Source organism: Photinus pyralis, unplaced genomic scaffold (genome assembly GCF_008802855.1).
Source record: "Photinus pyralis isolate 1611_PpyrPB1 unplaced genomic scaffold, Ppyr1.3 Ppyr1.4_LG1, whole genome shotgun sequence".
NCBI classification, from domain to species: Eukaryota; Metazoa; Arthropoda; class Insecta; order Coleoptera; family Lampyridae; genus Photinus; species Photinus pyralis.
In genome coordinates, this window is record NW_022170249.1 from 23,641,932 (window position 1) to 23,661,914 (window position 19,983).

Consider the following 19,983-nt stretch of genomic DNA (forward strand, 5'->3'; position numbering starts at 1 on the left):
AATACTGAATCATACATTGACAGTACGTATTGTTTCTAGGCTCTCCTGGGGCGATTCGCTGCGGGTGGTGAAAGGCGTAGACTAAAATGATACGGTTAAGCTCTTCATCAATCAATACAGTCAAACTGAATTACAAAATATAATTCTTTGGCATATGCATATATCAAAATACAAAGTTGAAGGTACACTTTTGTTATTCAACATTAGTTATTAGTAAACCCAAGTATCATACGTTGCTAAATGTGGCACAACATCCGCCCATTTTGGAAAGCTATTTAGAAATTGCACATACTGCGGCGTTTTTAAATTTGTACGGTCATGTACACATTTCCCGCTTATGGAAATATCAAAGGTGGGTCCTTTCCATTCAGGGGACACTTGAAAGTTTAATGAGATGAACAAAGGATCCATCTCTAGTCCCCATGCATGCAAAATAAGATATATCGAACGTTTGTTCCAGATTAACGGTTTCGGAATTTCGGGTACAAGATTAGTTTTCAACAATGTGGCATTTGATCTTGGGGAAATGGCAATGTGCATACGAGACGGACCTAAAATTACATTTGCCCGATTAGATTTTAAACAAATGCCCGCATACCTGCAACAGAAAAATTAAACTGCACTACAGTAGGCGATATCTGCGTCTTTGCAAGCATTTTAAAATTGATCTGTTCATGCACGATTGGTTGGCCTGCTGGTATCCATGTGCTGTCTTGGCTGTTGAATGCGATTAATTTATTCCAATTGTAATCCATGAAAGTTAAACCCTTACATAATTGATATAATCCTGCTGGACATCAGCGGCAGTCCACAAAGAAGATTGGTATCGCAATCGTCAGTAATCGGCTTTGCGTTCTTAAAATCCTTTACCAAATTTTGAACGCTGCGAGGTGCGTTCCGATCCCAATTCATCACAAAGAATCCCGCATTCTTCTTATGAACATGGTTGGTGTCATTTCGAAACGTTCGACTTGTGTGCTAAGCAACAGCAATTGCAAAATTAGTTTGGCGTAGACGGTTACTTACAAAAGTCCAATATCGTTGTGGCGTTGGTGCCTCTGGATTACCGCTGTACGGAAATGCAATAGGCGTAAGCGCACTTATAAAGAATATAATAAACACAACAAACAAAATTTTGACCACATTCCACGGCTTCTGAACTAACGTCATTAACGGTATCTGAATCAGAATTTAAACTAAACATTCGCATAAACATTACGAAGTATATACATAGAATGATGAAAGTAAGACTGTAGTAAGCAGTGTAAAGGTGCCCATTATAAGTTCAGGATTTCGTTCGGGACCAATCCGTCCACACATTGGAATTAAAATTCGCGCCGACAGCCCAAATACCTGCATTAAAAAGACAGTTGGAATGACTAGGGTCATTACGTATACCAGTTGCCATGTTTTAACTAAAACAATTTGTAGTGTAGTTTTCAATAATCCACCCCTCGCTATTTTTCAAAGCTTTTTATTTCCTTTTTTATACCGTTTATCGCCATTACAAAATTGTGACGTGTAAATCAAATCAAATTAGAGGGTAACCATTGGAATCTGGGAAATCGTAAGAGATACGACGTGTCGGTTAAATGGAGGCAAAGTTGCACATTTTAGGGCACGAATCTAACGCTAATGTGAAACAAAATTTAAGGAATTCCGAATACTTTCAGTGGTAACTGGCAAATATGGAAGTTCGCTTATTTCTTGTGAGTTTTGAAAACAAATGCATCTTTTACTCCCCACCAAGCTCAGATTTTAAGTCCGATATTTCGTCTTTTAGAAGCCATAAATTTTGCTATATTTGGAGTGGTAGCATATAGAAACTACACAAGCATTTTTTCAGAATATCAAAATGTCAATTTGAAATTTTCTTGGTACTTTTATGACCAGTGTTGCTGTTGTTGCTCAATGCTAGAAACATCTACATATGTATGCATCACTGTACCGGGTGGTCCAATAAGACTGTTCCTCGGCCATATCTCGAGAACCGTTCATCGAATGACTTAGGGATAAAAAAATATGGGATAAATCGGTTATGAAGAATCGCTGGAAAATATTTTCAATTTCCAAATAATGACCAACAGAGGGCGTAACTGCCATTTTAAATTTTAAAATTGCATTTTCTTTAAATTTCGCATAGTAAACTAAACATTCTTTTTTCACATTTTTAAAGAAATCCAGTTTATCTATCATTTTCGTAAAAACAAAAACTAATGGAATGATATGACAGGATTGAATATGCTGGCGGCGATGGTTCGTAGTCGATTCGGATAACCCAAATAGAAGATGTGGGTAGAGATGGTTGCATTTTGAAAATACTCAAAATATATAGCCAGCATATTAAATGCTTCTTGGTTAGAAATCAGCGTTTTAGAAAAGATTACAAATTCAAAAAACTGCACTTTCTGAATGTAAACACAGCAGAATAATTTACAAATTACGGCTGTTATTATTTTATAATGCATCATGTTTCATTTGTTAATTTTCTAAGGTCTACCTAAAAGTGTAGTGTGCTTTTCTTTCGCACCATCGACAAATACCGGAAATATGTAAAAAGTAAATTTAAGATACAATTTAAGCATTTTTATTAATTAATTAATCTCATTTTCCCAATATTTGAGGTTAAAAACGAGATTTTAAAAAACGGTTTTCACTGGCCGCTTTGGATGTTATTTGGCTACTTTATCATAAAGAAAAAGTTATCATTCCATTTGATTTTTTTAGGACTTTGGGTCATAGTATCAAAACTTAACAAAAACCAGCTATCTTTTGGTTGACTCTCGTTGCTCTATTCATCCATACCAAATTTGTTAAAATCGGTCAATAAAGCAGGTTATTGTAAAAACAATTGAACCCCCCACACCACCTGTTTTTGAAATAACTGAGTTTTTGTTTTTACGAACATGATAAATAAACTGGTTCTCTTTAAAAATGTGAAAAGAATTGTTTAGTTTATTATGCGAAATTTAAAAAAAATGCAATTTTAAAATTTAAGATGGCAGTTACGCCCTCTGTTGGTCATTTTTAGAACTTGAAAATATTTTCAGACATTCTTCATGACCAATTTACCCAATAATTTGTTTTTACCCCTAAGTCATATGACGAACAGTTCTCGAGATATGGGCGAGGAACAGTCTTATTGGGTCACCCGGTACCTATTTGACACTTGCTATTTTATTTTATTAATTTTTATAAACCATGCATATCACTAAATTTCATACAAATTTTGCAATTCTGATCGTCCGTACAATACAAACGGTATAAAGGTGGAATAAAAAAAAATTAAAAAATAGCTGCAAAGCCCAAAGATACAACAAACTATGTTGAAGTTTGCCAGGATTATCAATAGTTACCAGAATGCTGTAGCTGTAACAACTGAACCACTATACACGAAGCCGTTTGGAATAAAACAGGCAGCATGATGAGATATACACTTCGGATTTTCAAAAATGTTCCAACTAATAAAAGAGAAGTCCACAGTAAATTAACAACGTGAATTTGTAAGAGCGATTGAAGGTTAACATTCAAGTTCATCTAAAAAATAATAATGTAACTGTTCTAGTGTTTTTTGCGTTGATTTTACTTTTTCGTTGTAGTTGTTGAGTAGAATGTTGCTGATGCAACAGCATGCGATGCTTGGTACAGTGTAAAGACCAAGCAGAAGCCATTGGGTGCCGTACCAACTCAGAGCCGATTTAAATAAATCCAGAGAGAAAGCAGTGCAAAATACGAAAATTCCAGATAAAATCCAACCTGCTACAAACGACACAGCTGTTAAACCTACATGCACAGCCGATTGACGAGTAAACCCTAGATAATATTTGTTATGTATTACAATTGCATTGAGTAACCATTCACCTAATCCAAATTTACGGAAACTGCACAGAGTAACCAAGAATGAAAGTAGTGATACGGAAATATTGATGTAAGTGGCCAGATTTTCATCATAAACAATAAAAAATCCCAAAAAGTTAAAAAACACAGTCTTGAGCGCAGATTTCTGGGAATCCCCCATTTCGGTGGCATTCCCAATTAGTTTAGTTAGCATTAATATATTATCGCCCACATGCTGATAGGAACCGTCCGGTATACTTTCAAAATTGTCATACTTAGTATGGTACCTATAGCCATTTTCGACAAACGCAAAGTCCATCCCTACAATTTCAATGTAACATTTTTCCTTCGTTAAATAATTACCTGATACATTTCCATAATCACGAAAAATCCTAAAGTCTGTGTCGGACGGAATCTGTCCGCTTTGAAATATTTCCTCCGACAGTACCAGCCCCGTTGGATGTGGTACATATTTGTAATAATCAATCATCCAAGGTATACCGGTTTGAAATAATAGTTCCTTACCTCCCGCTCCAGCCCCCTCCAAATTAATAAGGGCTCTAATTTCTTTCGCCCATTTATGCCGAGTGATAAAACCGTGCGCTCCCCTTAATCCGGTTTCTTCGGCACCGTTAAATAGAAAAATCACATTGTGACCTAATCGATATGGTGAACGAGAGATCTTTCGCAAAATCTCCAGCATCACAACACAATTAATTCCATCGTCAGTTCCACCTACAAAGTGAAATTGCATAGCAATAGGTAACAAAATATCAAAAGTATTATTATATTCTAGGTATATTTTAATGCATGTTCAAATATACCTTTTTGAATATTCCTGGTATATTACAGCAATATTTCCGAGAATATTTCAATGTTATCTGGATATTGTTCTATGCATAATGAAATTTGGTTTTCTACTATTATCTGTTCACCCAACAGATGCAGTTAAGCTCCTCCCAAAAAATTCCCGGCAAATTTAAATGAACATTTTTAATTGGCCGAATTTTCAAAACCTGTAACACACGCAACTATTTGCTTCGAATTATAATTGCCGTATCTAAATTGACATCCTTTCAAACCTGTCACTGCGTTTTGTATTTGCCTTGCCTCAATTTGCCGTTAATTTGATTTATACGAACAAACTAATCTTTTTGAACTTAATAAACAATTTGTAACTATGTACTGCTGTGTGTTTAAAGGTCAATATGTCAATATTAAAAACATAACACTTTATAACATACAGTGTGACATTTTAAATTTCCCGGTTTTTATAATTTTGTGACTGTGAAAGGCATCTGTTATTACATTGGCCAGAATTTATTGGGAGTGGCTTAACTGCATCTGTTGGGTGAACAGATTATAGTGATGTGATCGGGGAATTATTACAGTAACCCACTGTTAGCCGTTACCTTGGCTGTTACAGTTAAAATTTTGATCATTTTTTTTCTGTATAAATGACTGCTAACAAAATATCAACAAATTATAGGTAACTGTTTTAGTGAATGAAATGAGAGCTTTAGAAATTTTGTTTAAAATCCCAATACATATCATGCCTCACCCTTAACTATCGCAAAATTGAACCTTTCAGTTCTCGAATCTCGTTAAAAGTAATAGATTAAACCTGAATATACGCACCAGGGCTGGTTGGAACTGTGTCAAAATGAGAATTTAGTAACAAGCTGCGTTGTTGTTTCTCATCATTGCTTCCGTGTAGTTTCACAACAATATTCTGAATTTGTGAATATGTACTAATCGCACCGTGCGGTTGAAAGTCCATGAAAAAGGCACCGGATACTTTCTGAACATCTACCTCAATTTTTTGATTACGATGTGCTTGCTGTTGAATGAAAGCGAGTTCTCGTTGGAAAAAGCTTACTGCCAATGCTTCATTTTCGTAGCTACCAGTTACGCGTGACCCCAAACTTGTTAGTAATTTTAAGTCGTGTTTTGCTCTGTCTGTTATGAATGAATCAGGATTGTTTTTCTGAAACAAAAGAGAGTTAGATATCTATTGTAATAGAAGCAAGCTACTTCATCATGAAGAGTCAACGGTGTTGGTAACCTTCCGTCTTGAATGTAAACTAAACCAAATAAGGCAAAAGCGACAAGTATGAATATAATTCCAAAACTCCATGGCATTTTATGCGCCCCAATTTTGTACTTGTCACTACTATCATATTCCTTAAATAAAGATTCATTTATTGAAGATTCATTCTGTGTAGTAATTCGCTTTCTCATTTTCAATGTTTAAGCATTAGTACCCAACTGAGACTTTTCTGGATAGGGATTTCTACAAGCAAAATGACTATAAAAGAAAAATTAACTAAATGGAGAGATAAGAGGTCAACGTACATGAAACAATTACACTGTACACATTTACATTTTTTGCAGAAAACTTAACCTAACTTACTAACTATATACAAGGGGTCCCAAAAAAAATTTGTAACCCCTAAAAAATATTTTGACAAAAATTGACAACCGGAACATATTTGTCAAGGGGGCCAATTCCGTGCTAATAAAACTTAAAAGTACAAAAAGGTTGAAATTAACGAATGTATTGCTCGAAATGATCTCCACTAGCATTCAGCAATAACTCTTTTGTGTTTGCCTATCTGGTACACCCCACATTAATGAATTAACATGGCATGACTAATTCCTGTTTAAAAAAAAAGTAAACCAATACATGCGGATTTATTGAAAGTACGCAGTGAGACAATTTATATTATATTAACAATGAGAAAACAATGTTTGAAATTGGAAAACTTTGAACTTATTTCTTTCTTACATACTGCAGTTGATACTACAAATGCATTACAAGAATTCTACAAACATACTGTGGCTACTTATTTCGTACATCAACCAAATTCTTGCAACACATTACTGATAAAGTATTTACAGAGCCGAAGCACCAGAAATAATTTCAATCAATTCTCTAGTAATTACAGCTTGTCGAGTACGATTGAAAGTTAACGTAAGTTTGTCAATCATTTCACCGGCGTTCTTACTCGCGTTATCCATGGCAGTCATGCGTGACGATTGTTCACTGCAAGCGCTTTCTTTTAGAGTGTAATATAATAGCGCCGCAAGCGAAAACTCCAAATAACTTTGGATAACTTCGTCATCCAATGAGTCATAGATTGACAGCTTTGGAGCAGCCTGCAAAATAAATAGTTAAGACACCTCAATGAGCAATTCAAACTTACTTGGATTGTAGCCAAACTAAAGACGGGTAAATCAGTGGTAGCGTATGATACAACAGATTTAAAACGATTATAAAAAATTTTTCCGGAACTAAATTCATAACCCGACTGTAGAATGGCAGCCGCTAGCCTAGACGCATCAGCAAAAGTTGGTGGCAAACGACCGATGTCATTAACTGACAAGATTATGTGCTTGCCAAAAGTTCGCTGCAAAATTGCCTTAGATTTGTCTCCCACGCAGACGATTTTAATGTTCTCTGCATCTGGTCCGTTCAAAATTGTTCTAATCTGACGACAAATGTTAGTATGAACAGCTCCGCATAGACCACGATCTGATGTAATGGCGATGTACAGTTTTTGAGGCTTTTCAGCCAGAGGTTCGACCTCTGCTCTTTCGTAAAACATCTTTGCTCCCTCGCCTACAGGCCGTGCTTGTTTTAAATCGCGCTCAGCACGTGAATACTTTGCGGCTGACACCATCTTCATGGATTGAGTAATCTTTTGGATGTTCTTGACCGATTTCAATCGGATCGAAATTGCTTTTAAGGTGGCCATTCCACATTGTTGTTGTAACTGAGGGCCATTTTGGCACACCAGAAGAGCAAGATTTCCAACACGGCCCAACATACTGACTGAAAAGTTAAGCAAATGGCAAAAATGAGAAATTAGATTATGTAATAATATTTTAGGTTAGGTGAATAAAAAAATAAGATGATATCTACCCTACGGTTAAATACTTTAAATTACACTAATTCACTAAGTTCACGAAGTTATACAAATTAAAATAAGGCCCTTTCTGGAGTAACTTGACTAACCTTCCACCGGGTGTCCTTACGTTACGATCAACTTCGACAGGACCGTAACTACAAAAATTGTTGTGCGAATCAGGCAAAGCAATTCAAATGGATTAAAAGATTTTCGAATTTATCTTTTCATGCACAATTACATTTCATCACAATTCAAGCCAATTTCTTTTAAATTTAAACAAATTCAATAAAACTACAGGGGTGGGTTTACTTCAATTCGAAAATATACAGGGTATTAATACAGGGTCGCTGAAAAGTTTGTAAACGGTCGATTATCGGGGAAAATATACAAGGTATCAAAAAAAAGTGTTATACAAAAGATTTGAGGTTCTTTAATTTCTACTATGCAGTACTAATTTTAATTATACAGAGTTGGTCATAAAGGCGTGGCACACCAATATTGCATTTTTTAATGGAACACCCTCAAGTCTTCTCTCAACTTTGAGCAAAGAATAATAATTAATCACATCACGAATTTCATTTGAAATAAGAACCGTTTGTGAAGTTTGTTATGATTGTTTGGAGGAATATGTGGAAATCAATGAATTGCAACTGGGAATAAGCCAAAACCTACATAGTACAGTGTTTTAGGCAGAGATGTTAGTGTTGTAGTTACTAGCATTGAATAATAAATCTGCATTATTATTCAATGTTACTAGACTACATAACGGGCGATCAAAGATGAGTTGTTGTAGAGTCGCCTTTGGAAGCTCAAGTACGATTTCCCATTCATTGTGTAATTCCAAAGTTGACTCAAGTTATTTTTTTTTCACATAGTAGATTATACAGTGGGATCGAGTTTTGAGTGCGTCCAGATACTGGACAGGACATACAAAACACCCTGTACACAATGCCCCTATTGTAATCTAACCTAACATTTATGATGCTTATATTCCATAATTTCTACAATTTCAATAAATTAATTAATTTTTCTCATTATGGATTAATTAGAAAAGTAACAGGATGTATAAAGAACGACATTGCATTCATTTCGAGCAAATACTCAACGAAAGCCGAAAAGTTACATGTCAACGTAGGGACCATTGGTCACGTCGATCATGGGAAAACTACCCTCACTGCGGCTATAACGAAAGTGCTACAAAAAGAAGGTCTTACCAAATATATGTCGTACGATGAAATTGATAGAGCTCCGGAGGAAAAGGCACGAGGTGTACGTTTGAGAGTGTTTTAAAAATAAATAACTCTTCACTGTAGGAATAACGATAAATGCGGCCCATATTCATTACAGTACTAAGAAACGTGATTATGCTCATACCGATTGCCCTGGTCATGCCGATTATATAAAAAACATGATATCTGGAGCTTCACAAATGGACGGTGCAATTCTGGTTGTCGCCGCCACCGATGGCCAAATGCCACAGACACGCGAGCATATACTTTTGGCTAAACAAGTTGGTGTCAAAAAAATTATCGTTTATATTAATAAAGCGGATAAAGTGGATAATGAGGTTACAGGTTTTAAACATTAAATGCCTTAATTTAAACAATATCCTCGTAGGTACTTGAACTGGTCGAGATAGAGATGCGCGAGTTATTAACAGACTTTGGGTATGATGGTGAAAACACGCCCATGATTAATGGTTCGGCTTTAAAAGCACTGGAGGGTGATACTTCTAATATAGGTGAACCTTCAATACAGAACCTCTTAAACACGCTGGATGAATATTTATCCCCACCGCAACGAGATGTACATTCACCATTTATGCTTCCAATTGACAATACTTTTACAGTTCCCGGACGTGGTACTGTAGTAGTGGGGACGCTATTAAAAGGAACAATACGTAAAAATGATGATTCAGAATTGCTGGGTTTTGATACAAAATTAAAAACTAGCGTAGGCGATATACAGGTGTTTAAAAAAAGTGTTTCAAAGGTAAGGTCATGGCAGAACAAAACTGAAATCCTAAATAGTTTATGGGATTTTTGAAATATTGCATAGATCTTAATTGATTTTTTGTGTGATCAATAAGTCCACTACTAATGCACGGGGATTTATAGAATTTAATGTGAATTTCTTTGTTGTAGGCTTCTGCTGGTGAAAATATAGGGGTACTTTTACGAGGTGTTAAAATTAAAAATGTAGAACGAGGAATGTTATTATGCGCTTATGGTAGCGAGGTTATGAGTAATCGTTTCAAAGCAAACATTTACTTCCTATCGCGCAGTGAGGGAGGTCGTGCAAAGCCAATTAAATCAAAGTATACACAGCCGTTGTTTAGTAAAACATGGAATGTCCCTGCTAGGATCGACTTAGGTTTGTCCATCATTAATAGTTTGTAATATAACGTCTTTCTACAGGCGATAATGTTGAAATGGTTATGCCTGGAGAGCACGCAGATGTGTACATTACCTTGATGTGGAAAATGGTTATGTTAAATGGGCAACCTTTTACAGTTCGGGAGAATAATGTCACAGTAGCTACTGGAATTATTACAGAAACTTTACCAGAAATTCACATTAAAACAAATTTAGCGAAATTAGTTATATAATAAAAAATATGTATGAGTATATTGTTTATTAATGACGTGCAGGTGCTACACAAGTTAAGTAATTTGTACTGAAGTCAACCGCCTTATTTTTTTGTCTGACCGAGACATCTTGCTGCATGTTATCGAACCAGCGTGACACATTTAAATACTTCTCCTTATCCAAATATGACAAGTTTGCCTGTAATATGAAATCAGTTGACTAGTAAACCTAGTGCCACATCCACCATTATAAATTATACAGCAAAAATTTTACCAATCGTGAGTGTTACAATACTTACCATAATGTTATGTAAACAGTAGAACAGTGTAACATCGGCAATACTGGGTTGAAATGCCACAAGGTAAGTCTTGGAACTCAATAAGTCGTTCAATTCCTGAAATACAAATATTACAACATTTAGTAATTCTATCACTTAACTACCTTTAATATTTGTTCCACACTCTGTGCACTATCCGCATTTAATATGTAAACTGCACAATACTCTAACCACTGACGAATTTCTGCTCCTGTTAAGCCCGTTATATCGCAATTAGATTCTTTCAAAAACTGAAATATTATAGAGGTAAAGCCTGTAATGACTGTGGAATTAAATGAACGTGTGGGTGCCTAGAAAATATCATTCAACAGATTTTCTCTTAACATAAGACGTACGGTACTCGATTCCAAGGTGATTTTTCCCGGATTGACTTTTAAATACGAAGCTATTTGAGATAAGCATTTTATTACGTTTATTGTCATATCTACGCTGTTCTCTGCTTAAATTCGGGACCAAAAGAAGACCGCAATCGTTTTAAATTTTGAGGTTAAAATTCCAACATAACCTTACCTTCCATTGACTTGCAGATGTGTTGCACTTTGCACATGACTCCCTCGGTACTGCGCAAACGCAAGCGCGCTTAAATTTGAATTTGCGTAAAAATGTCAAGTTTAATGTGTAAATCATGAATAAAGATTATTCATTGGTGTCAATCAATGAATAAAGAGTGTAAATAATAAACATAACCTCCAAACGCTATAATTGAAGAAAATTTAGTTTACCTGCTTACCTATTGTAAGTAGGTGTAGTAGGTATTATCAAGATGAATTTGGTTATCTACATTTCAAGTAAATGGCTACGAATTTCTCGAGGAATTCCTAGAGTATGCCAAAGGCGATAGGAAGAAACTGTTTCGGTAAGTACTGTAACAGTTATTTAGAAATAGTTAATGAAATGTACTTACAGCAATAACGTTACAGACCAATTATTGACCTACGGTAGAGAGAGTTGGGTGCTGAACGAATCACAAAAAACCAGACTACAAGCTACTGAAATGAAGTACTTGCGAAGGGTAAGGGGAGTTGGTGGAATTCCTAGTAAGATTATAAAAAAGAAGTGGATGCTCTGATAGAGACGCTTATTTGCACGCCTTGGAGGAATGGAAAACAGTCAGCTTGCTAAACCGTACATATGGAATACCGGAATTCAAAATAGGAAGAAAAGGGGAAGCATAAAGACAATATGGGATATGCACCCAAGTAGCAAGAATACTTCAACATCAAAGCATAGAATGGGAGGAGGCTCTAGACTAGAAAGAAAAGAAGTCTACTATTTATAATTTTTACGAACTTACTTTAAGTGTAAATATGCGAATAAAATTTATATTATCGTTGACATTATTCAACAACTAAAGTGGTTTGAATTTGCAAGTACAGAAATATCGGACGATCAAAAATGAGGTGCTGTCGAGTCGCCTTTGGAAGTTCAATTTAAGTACGATTTCCCATGTAAACAAAACAAGTGACTTGACAGCAATGCATTTTAGATTGCACTGTCAATAGTACTTGAAAGAATGGGAGAAAACCCGAAAGGAGATTGAGATACAAACTCACAATTCCGAGCAGGTTTCCCATGTTTGTGAATTTCCTCCATTTAAGAAACACCTACCAAAATAAAATAAATGTATGATCTTATCATTCATTTCGAGCGGAGTACTTTAAAAGTAACGGTACATAATGCAGCGTCGAGTCCGAACTAGTATTACAAGATAAATTGATCCGGATCGTTCCAACAGGTTGTGAACGTAAAGAATTTTTACATCTGCTACCGATTATTGGCATTGGACGGTAATAAAAATCTACCTTATACTCCAAAAGTCTACGATGCGGATGTTGTTATATTTACGAGGAAGGTAGTAAAATGAGTGTGTTTGACCACCGCATTGTGTACAATGTAATTACCGTTTTATCTTCCATATGGTCTGCACATCAACAAGCATATCGCCATCCATCTTAATTCACCGAAAGATACGTACATTGATCAGTCAGACTATATATTTCGTTATTATATCATTTACACCAAAATGAAAATTAAATATTGAACTTTTGAACATGCTTTTTTATTGTAGAATATCGCAAACTAAGAGATGGAGGTGGTAGCATTTCGAGGTTAAGGCCGTACGGTAAGAAGTATGATGGAACTTTAAAAGGTTTGAAAATTTACCTCAAGTCGACACCTATATTCTTGAAATCGTATCATAGACCTCTTGATCCAAAACAAGAAACAGTAACCCACGTAATTGCACAAGACAACACCAGTTTTAGGTAAGAAATTATACACGGCACCGAAACGAGCAATGTGCTTTCCGAATTCGCTTTATTACTTTAAAGAGTTGATTTTTAATATCACGACACTTTATAATTTGAAAAACAATGCAAGAAACATCGAGGTACCTAACACGCAATCGCGAGTTTAAATTCAAAGGGGACGCCATCATAACCACAAACATTGAAACGTTTGAAAACACCGATTTATGTAACGACGGGCCGAAAATAACGACGTGCCACAATTTTCCAAGTGTTTAGTTTTAATTTTCTCGCGTTTATTTTGTTATGATCGTTCTTATTTTCAAAGAAAACGGAAAAAAGCTGCATAGGACGCGTAAGCGGCTTCAACGATAAACTAAAAACTGGGTCACGTGACATTACGCGATGACGTAGTAGGTACGACGTCATCGCACGTGACTGATTTAAAAAGATGGTCAAATCACAGCGCTTTTAAAACAAAATTTGGCATTGTTTATTTATCACGGATTTCAATTTAGGAGAAAACTACTTTTCTTTTGTGAAAAACTAATCAGTGATTCTTATAATGAAATGCACAGAACAAATTATAAATTCCGTTGACGGAAATTGCCGTCTTAAAAGTAACCCCCACAAATTTTAGGGGCATGATGATTCATAGTAAAAAAAGATAATTTGTTTATGATTTAGTTATTAAATTTGGGCATCAGATTTAAAAAAAAAGAAGGAAATTATAACGCGTTATTTGCAATGGTGTAGCCGCCAGGGGATCCAGAGCCTTCAGGAAAAAATGAAAATAGTTACTATAAAGGTCCCACAGTTTGGAACAGATGCCGTAGGGTTGAATTCTAAAAGGACAATTGAACGTCTGCGTTCATGTATAAGGGCGACTCCTAAGCTACCCAGAGACCGATTCCAACACAGGGTTACAAAATGTGGTAAAGGGCTCTTTAAGAAACATTTTTTCCATCACTCCCGCAATAAACCAACATACTGCTACCTCAGTACTCTAGGTATGTACACCGAAACGAAAGTACACACAAGTTCTACTTTAAGCTGACCAAGACCTATTGTAGCTGCTCTAGACTTCTACCACTTGCAGTCCAATAAAATAAATAACACAGGCCATATACAAATTTCAATTCGCTACCTCGCCTACTACCATCTAATGAATGCAATCTTGAGTCGAGATCTCACTTGAATAGAAATTACAATCTCACGTCTCGGGTAGTTTTCGAAAAAAAAATATTGTTTATATTGGATAATTAGAAAGAAATGAAAGATACTAACATAACATGTGATTATGAGGTTGATCAACACTGTGGCACCAGGGTGAGTAAACTATTGCAAAAAGCTACTCCTTGTTTCCCAACACTCATATACATCTATCATCATCACATCTATAAAAAATGGAGCACAATAGTTTATAGTGATTTATCTGGTAGAATATATTAATTTATTTTCCGTACACCATGATGGTAGAAGGGTTTTGATTATAATAAATAATAACGTTACAATTCTTGTTGTTTATTCCATATTATGCTGTAAAGGATCATGACGTTGGGGCTATAATGTAACTGGAATTCACAGTGATGACCGAAGGCTTTATTAATTAGAGCGCGTTAAAGCAAATTCAAATTTACAGCGCGCTTGCGTTTGCGCAGTACCGAGGGAGTCAATATGCAACACATCTGCAAGTCCTCCCATTGGCGTATCCATTTTATAAGTCATAGGCGTATTTCGAATGGAAGGGGTCATTTATTTCTTATTGTAATCGTGATTCTCGCGAATTTATTGAATTTAAATCACAGTATATAGTTAAGTTTTCGGAGTACACATTTGCATTCGAATTACCTATTTTTTGTGGATTTATGAAAAATAATTAAATATTCTATCAGAATTCATGGTTATATGGCTTATGACTAACATATTTGAGCGAAAACACCCTTATATGTATAGGTTAGAAATTCGTAATCAGTAAACTAATCATAAAACTTTTTACGATCAATTTGTTCACGATTTTAGCAATCTTATCATAAGATCGTACTTCGAATGAACATGATTTGACAATCCAAACGTATTTGGATCACCGAAAGAAAGCGCCTAGGCACAATTTTCATTATTTACATACTTGTAGCATTGTTTAAAGCTTGTAAGTACCAAGATACTTTTGAAAAAATGTATGTGATATCTGTAACTAGATACATTTTTCAGTGTATGTATCTGGGCGTCTACTCTTCCTCATACGAAGCAGTGGATACTAGCTGAATAGAGGATGATGAAAACACCTGACAAAATGATTTATTTATTAATCTAGAACTTCCAAGATTTATAGCTGCCCAAGCATGGTTGAATTATTGTCCAACTCGGAAATTGCTCCAGAAAATGTTCATAAGATTTTGTTTTTTTAAAGTATTTGTCGTTCAGAAATTGACCCACTACTGCAACATCCAACACATATAAGCTCCGAATATCATGCTTCTTAATCGAAACTGTAAATGTTAACTCCTTCTTCCCTTTACCACAATGGTGCTGAATCACATACACCAGTCGTCTTCGATATACAATTGCACGCGGTAAATGTTCTATAACACTAATTCTTTGTAACTCAATACCATCCCTCGGAGATACATAAATGTCCATAGAGTGCGCACCTATTTAGTATAACGTTAGGAATTTTTTTAAAGTGTAAATGAAAAACGTACCGAATGCGGTGAAGTTAAACGTAATCATACTGCCTTCAACAACTTGTGAATTAAGTCTTAAACCAATACTTCTTGGTAAAATTGGCTGGTCTCCGGGTATCCATGTAGGTTGTTGACTAAAAATATCAAACAATAACGTCCACGTTACGTAGGCTATTCTTACAAAGAGGCTACTCTTTTTTTAAATTAGTTTAGGTAGAGTAGCTATTTTTTCATCGCTTACGATGCAGAAGACTGAAATAATCGTGCATCATATTTACAAAGACGTCATTAGTGAAGTGCATATTTTGCTTTGGTTCTAAAAGAGGGACGAGGCAACAGATATTGATCGTTGTTGAACTATACACTTTATTTTATAGCATATGTTAAATTAGCATTTTAATAGGTTTGAACGAGTAGGCTACGCCGTTTTTTAACCATAAGGATAGATACAGTGAAACAGATGACTGTGCATTCTAATGACATCTGTCATTCTTATTTCAAATGCAGGATATAAGTCCAAACCTTTGACAATTCTGTTTCTACGGAAACGATCGCTCCTGCAGAACCTAAGCTTGCTATTTTTGACGTCTCTAAATTAAATTCAGAATTGTCAGAAGCTTTACAATGATTTATATGTCTTCTGTTATAAAATAAAGTTTTGTATTATACACGACGATAAAGGGAAACTAACCATCTGGTGAAAGTTTCACTCAATGGTTAAAATATCCCTTTATCGTCTTGTACAATAAATAATTATTAACCATGCAAAATATACAGTGTACCGCTAAAAACATTTCTATAAATAACTCGTGCATAATTATCTTATCGTTTCATTACTCAAACTCAAACCTCCTGTGAACTTCAATAAAAGGAAGAGCCTCTTCGTAAGAATATCCCGTGCATAATAACCGAAATATACAATGAAGGGGGAATACCACAAAAAAAAGCATCGCAATCTTCAATTTCCGTCATGTTACTCAACTCGGGCACGTAATTTTTAATGCTATTGATCGCGTTTCGGTCTAAACTGAAAATGAGAAAGCCAGATTTGTTGCGTGTTCCATTTTTATAATCCAGTTCTTTCTGGTAATGCTAAAAGTAACAGTTAAGATCTATAAAATGTCTATAATAGTACCATACGTAAATCCAAAAACGTTGAGGGGCTGGAGACGCCTTGCTATCACTGTAAGGAAATCCAAGAGGTGTAAAAACAATAATGAAAAAGACCAGAAAAACTAATAATAGGCTGACCAGAACTAGGTGGGGTTTTCGAAGTAGTGCCAGAAATGGGATCTGCAAGATTAATGTGACATACACCCACATAAGCGTTACAACTTACGTAAGACGACGAAATTAGAATTGTTAAAGCTAAAACTAGTCCTCCAATAATAATTTCAGGATTTTGCTCAGAACCTATACGACCACTTAAAGGCACGACCAGAGAGATTAACTCTAAACCACATTTCATTAGAAAAATATTTGGTATTAAGGTAAATATAACGTGTATTATCGCCCATGTATGCACTGGAATAGTGATGTTTGTGAAATATGTACAAAAAGTAAAAGAACAAGGTTGCCAGAGTAAGCACAATATAAGCCTAGTGCGTAGTTAGATGTTTAATTATTACTTACCAGAATATTGTAAACGAAATATATGTATTACAAGAAATGATGCGGTCTGGAAAAGCACAATCATCAGTATTATATATGTACTTTTAATTCCATAACAAGTTCCAATAATAACAATAATAGTCCATATCAAGCGTAAAATATGTGCTTGAAGTTGAGCATGAATGCTTATTCCTAAACTGACCTACAATTATAAGCATAAGTAGGTACAGTTTGCTAGGGAAATGTTTAAAAAAGCGTCCAAGATAAGGATGTATGGATATCTAATACATTCAACTTGCATAATTTCATCAAAGGCGCTAACGCATATTAAATAGTACATTATATATCAAGGTAGAGAAGTACAGTATTATTGCCTGAGCACCAAGATTACATCTCGAGGCGCTTGCGCCGAGGGGTGTAAGGTGCGAAGGCAATAATAGACTTCTCTACCGTGGTATATATACTATTTTTTTCACTACTAGCACTTGAAATCCTCTAAATTAATATATTATATTGATAAGAAAGTGTACGGTTAGACAGAATTTTTTGTTTATTAATTTAACATGTCAATCAAGTACGTAGAAGTACAAGTCAAACAGGACGTATTTTGTTCTGTCATTGAGATATTTTCAAAGAGTAATTTCGTTCGAATTTTTTCAAAATGTGATAATTTTAGGTATGTAATTTCTGTGGAAATGGCGGATGGTGGCAATTATTCATTTTAGGGAACTTGCCTAAACGTTTATTGAGCGAAATTTCGGGTTGTGTTTTCTAAAAGTGACAGCGTGACAGTTCTCATTATTGACTACGAGTTAATAATGTCCACATTATTAACCACTTTGAACAAATGCCGAGAAAGCCTACTTTACAAGTGGAAAAAAGGTTAATAATCATGTCATCAGACGCTAGTAGTGAAAAAAAAGATTTAACGCGCACCCTTATTTTGAAACGACAAGTGGTACTTACTTTTGTATTATATTTGTTATACAGTGCAACCACACCAGAGGATACAACAACAATGGGGACACTGTATAAACCCAAGATAATCCATGTATTATTATACCAACTCATACTAAATTTTAAGGAATCAATCACAACAGCAACACCAAGCACAAAGAGTAGAGCAAAGATAATACTAGACAGCATAACAAGAATACATAAACCGATATATTTGAATGATTCATAAGATAATGCTGTAAACAAATAAGTCACTATGGCATAGTCGTACTCATTACCATACCTAAATTAAAGTCATAGAAGCTTTTAAGTGCCACTGCCAACGAGAAGATAGAAACAAGAACATTAACAATGGTTATTGTCAAACCCGAATATGAGACCATGAATAATCCCATAAAATCATAATAAACCACGCTTTCTCGAACCTGCTCATGCATGTTAGCCAATTCTGGCGCATTTGCCAAATATCTGATTAGTGCTAGGATGTTATTCCCGGTATGTTGATAGGTGCCATTGGGAATATATTCGATATCATCGAACTTTGTATGATATCCGTAACCATTACGATCGTACGCAAAATCAAAGCCTAATTCAAAGATTTTTATACGTACTACACAAAACACATTTACCAATGGCTCCCCCGAAATCTCGAAATATTCTAAAATCGGTGTCAGAAGGAATGATACCGCTTTGGAAAATTTCTTCACCAAAAACCTGTCCGTTTGGATGCGGTACTTTCTTGTAGTAACGAATTAACCATGGCGAGTTTGGACCGGACTGAAATAAAATTTCTTTACCGCCGACGCCTGTCGCTTCCAAGTTGATCACAACTCGAACTTCTTTCGCCCATTTATGTTGCGTTATAAAACCGTGGGATGCTTGTAGCCCTGTTTCTTCGGCGCCATTGAAAAGGAAAATGATATTGTGCTGTAAATTGTTAACCGTTTGGGTAAGTTTCTGGAGCACTTCTAACATGATTGCACAATGAATTCCATCATCACTTCCACCTAGAAATGATTTGTATCACTCGTTTAAACTTAATAACTACCTACCTGGACTAGTTGGAGCAGAATCAAAGTGTGCATTTACAAGGAGACTATTGTTTGTACTATTTTTTGCATGTAATTTTACAACAATGTTTTGAACATTTGAGTAGGCACTAATAGTGCTGTATATGAAAGAACCTGATACAAGCTGTAAATCGAAGTCAATCGTATGACTTGCATGAGCAAGCTGCCGAATACTATTTATCGCTTCTGTCAAGTACGCGACGGCCTGAATTTCGTTTTCTGCATATCCCACTACTCTAGGACCAATCGATGTTAACGCTTTCAGATGCTGTTGCGCTCTTTCCGTTATGAAATGTAATGGATAGTCTTTCTACAGTAAAGTTGAGTAATCAATTTACACGATGTTCACTTTTTACCTCATCCGCAATAGTTAGCGATTTTGGTAATATACCATCAATTAAATACACAACTCCGTATAAACCGAAAATGCTTATAATGAATATTAATCCAATTATAGGTGATACACTATGAGCTCCATTTTTCATTTTTTTAAACTTATTGCACTCCATGGTTGGAAGTTCTACATTTGGTATATGATAGTCATCAGATTGTATTCAAGTAAATAAACTATATACGTGGTTAATAATCATTTGGCACTGTCGCAACTGTAGGTGAGTATCCTGATTAGGTATCTACACTTGTATACTGTATTATTCTAAACAAGGTTAGAGATACAAATAAATCAAAAGATAAGATTTGACGTGCTAATTAAATGCACTTACCTATTGAAATATGTATCTTT

The 19,983-nt window shown here is 35.3% G+C and overlaps 5 protein-coding genes across 9 annotated transcripts; 1 reads left to right on the plus strand and 4 right to left on the minus strand.

Moving 5' to 3' along the window:
- Window positions 1-125: 125 nt before the first annotated feature.
- LOC116168732 (endoplasmic reticulum metallopeptidase 1-like) lies at window positions 126-6,268 on the minus strand. Of its 2 annotated transcripts, none has more exons than XM_031484703.1 (12): window positions 6,193-6,268; window positions 5,872-6,130; window positions 5,476-5,824; window positions 4,201-4,572; window positions 3,862-4,158; window positions 3,587-3,813; window positions 3,357-3,537; window positions 1,231-1,415; window positions 1,027-1,179; window positions 773-978; window positions 599-717; window positions 126-551 (listed from the first exon to the last, which is right to left on the minus strand). In XM_031484703.1, exons 2-12 carry the CDS (start codon window positions 6,076-6,078, stop codon window positions 211-213), a joined length of 2,637 nt encoding a protein of 878 aa, XP_031340563.1. In that variant the 5' UTR covers window positions 6,079-6,130; window positions 6,193-6,268; the 3' UTR covers window positions 126-210. The 2 variants fall into 2 exon arrangements, with proteins under 2 accessions (XP_031340563.1, XP_031340555.1); XM_031484695.1 differs by having other exon boundaries at window positions 5,872-6,145; window positions 6,193-6,246.
- A 244-nt stretch (window positions 6,269-6,512) lies between these two features.
- LOC116168749 (ATP synthase subunit gamma, mitochondrial) lies at window positions 6,513-8,009 on the minus strand. 2 transcript variants are annotated; one of them, XM_031484729.1, is made up of 3 exons: window positions 7,856-8,009; window positions 7,044-7,672; window positions 6,513-6,996 (listed from the first exon to the last, which is right to left on the minus strand). In XM_031484729.1, the coding sequence occupies exons 2-3, from the start codon at window positions 7,665-7,667 to the stop codon at window positions 6,733-6,735; spliced, it is 888 nt and encodes a 295-aa protein (XP_031340589.1). In that variant the 5' UTR covers window positions 7,668-7,672; window positions 7,856-8,009; the 3' UTR covers window positions 6,513-6,732. The 2 variants fall into 2 exon arrangements, with proteins under 2 accessions (XP_031340589.1, XP_031340598.1); XM_031484738.1 differs by having other exon boundaries at window positions 7,763-7,914.
- A 671-nt stretch (window positions 8,010-8,680) lies between these two features.
- On the plus strand, window positions 8,681-10,375 carry LOC116168743 (elongation factor Tu). Its single transcript, XM_031484716.1, has 5 exons — window positions 8,681-9,015; window positions 9,062-9,315; window positions 9,366-9,740; window positions 9,893-10,121; window positions 10,166-10,375. The coding sequence occupies exons 1-5, from the start codon at window positions 8,727-8,729 to the stop codon at window positions 10,354-10,356; spliced, it is 1,338 nt and encodes a 445-aa protein (XP_031340576.1). The 5' UTR covers window positions 8,681-8,726; the 3' UTR covers window positions 10,357-10,375.
- Window positions 10,368-11,234, minus strand: LOC116168762 (eukaryotic translation elongation factor 1 epsilon-1). The gene is made up of 4 exons (XM_031484746.1): window positions 11,009-11,234; window positions 10,778-10,963; window positions 10,635-10,730; window positions 10,368-10,534 (listed from the first exon to the last, which is right to left on the minus strand). The coding sequence occupies exons 1-4, from the start codon at window positions 11,093-11,095 to the stop codon at window positions 10,385-10,387; spliced, it is 519 nt and encodes a 172-aa protein (XP_031340606.1). The 5' UTR covers window positions 11,096-11,234; the 3' UTR covers window positions 10,368-10,384.
- Window positions 11,235-15,201: 3,967 nt separating this feature from the next.
- Window positions 15,202-19,979, minus strand: LOC116162583 (endoplasmic reticulum metallopeptidase 1-like). 3 transcript variants are annotated; one of them, XM_031476260.1, is made up of 11 exons: window positions 19,598-19,979; window positions 19,224-19,551; window positions 18,801-19,178; window positions 18,455-18,757; window positions 18,181-18,407; window positions 17,236-17,416; window positions 16,943-17,127; window positions 16,744-16,896; window positions 16,523-16,695; window positions 15,622-15,737; window positions 15,202-15,570 (listed from the first exon to the last, which is right to left on the minus strand). In XM_031476260.1, the coding sequence occupies exons 1-11, from the start codon at window positions 19,748-19,750 to the stop codon at window positions 15,230-15,232; spliced, it is 2,538 nt and encodes an 845-aa protein (XP_031332120.1). In that variant the 5' UTR covers window positions 19,751-19,979; the 3' UTR covers window positions 15,202-15,229. The 3 variants fall into 3 exon arrangements, 1 of the variants encoding a protein (XP_031332120.1); XR_004143585.1 differs by having other exon boundaries at window positions 15,428-15,570; window positions 16,539-16,695; XR_004143578.1 differs by lacking the exons at window positions 15,202-15,570; window positions 15,622-15,737 and adding an exon at window positions 16,235-16,283 and having other exon boundaries at window positions 16,354-16,695.
- Window positions 19,980-19,983: the final 4 nt, after the last annotated feature.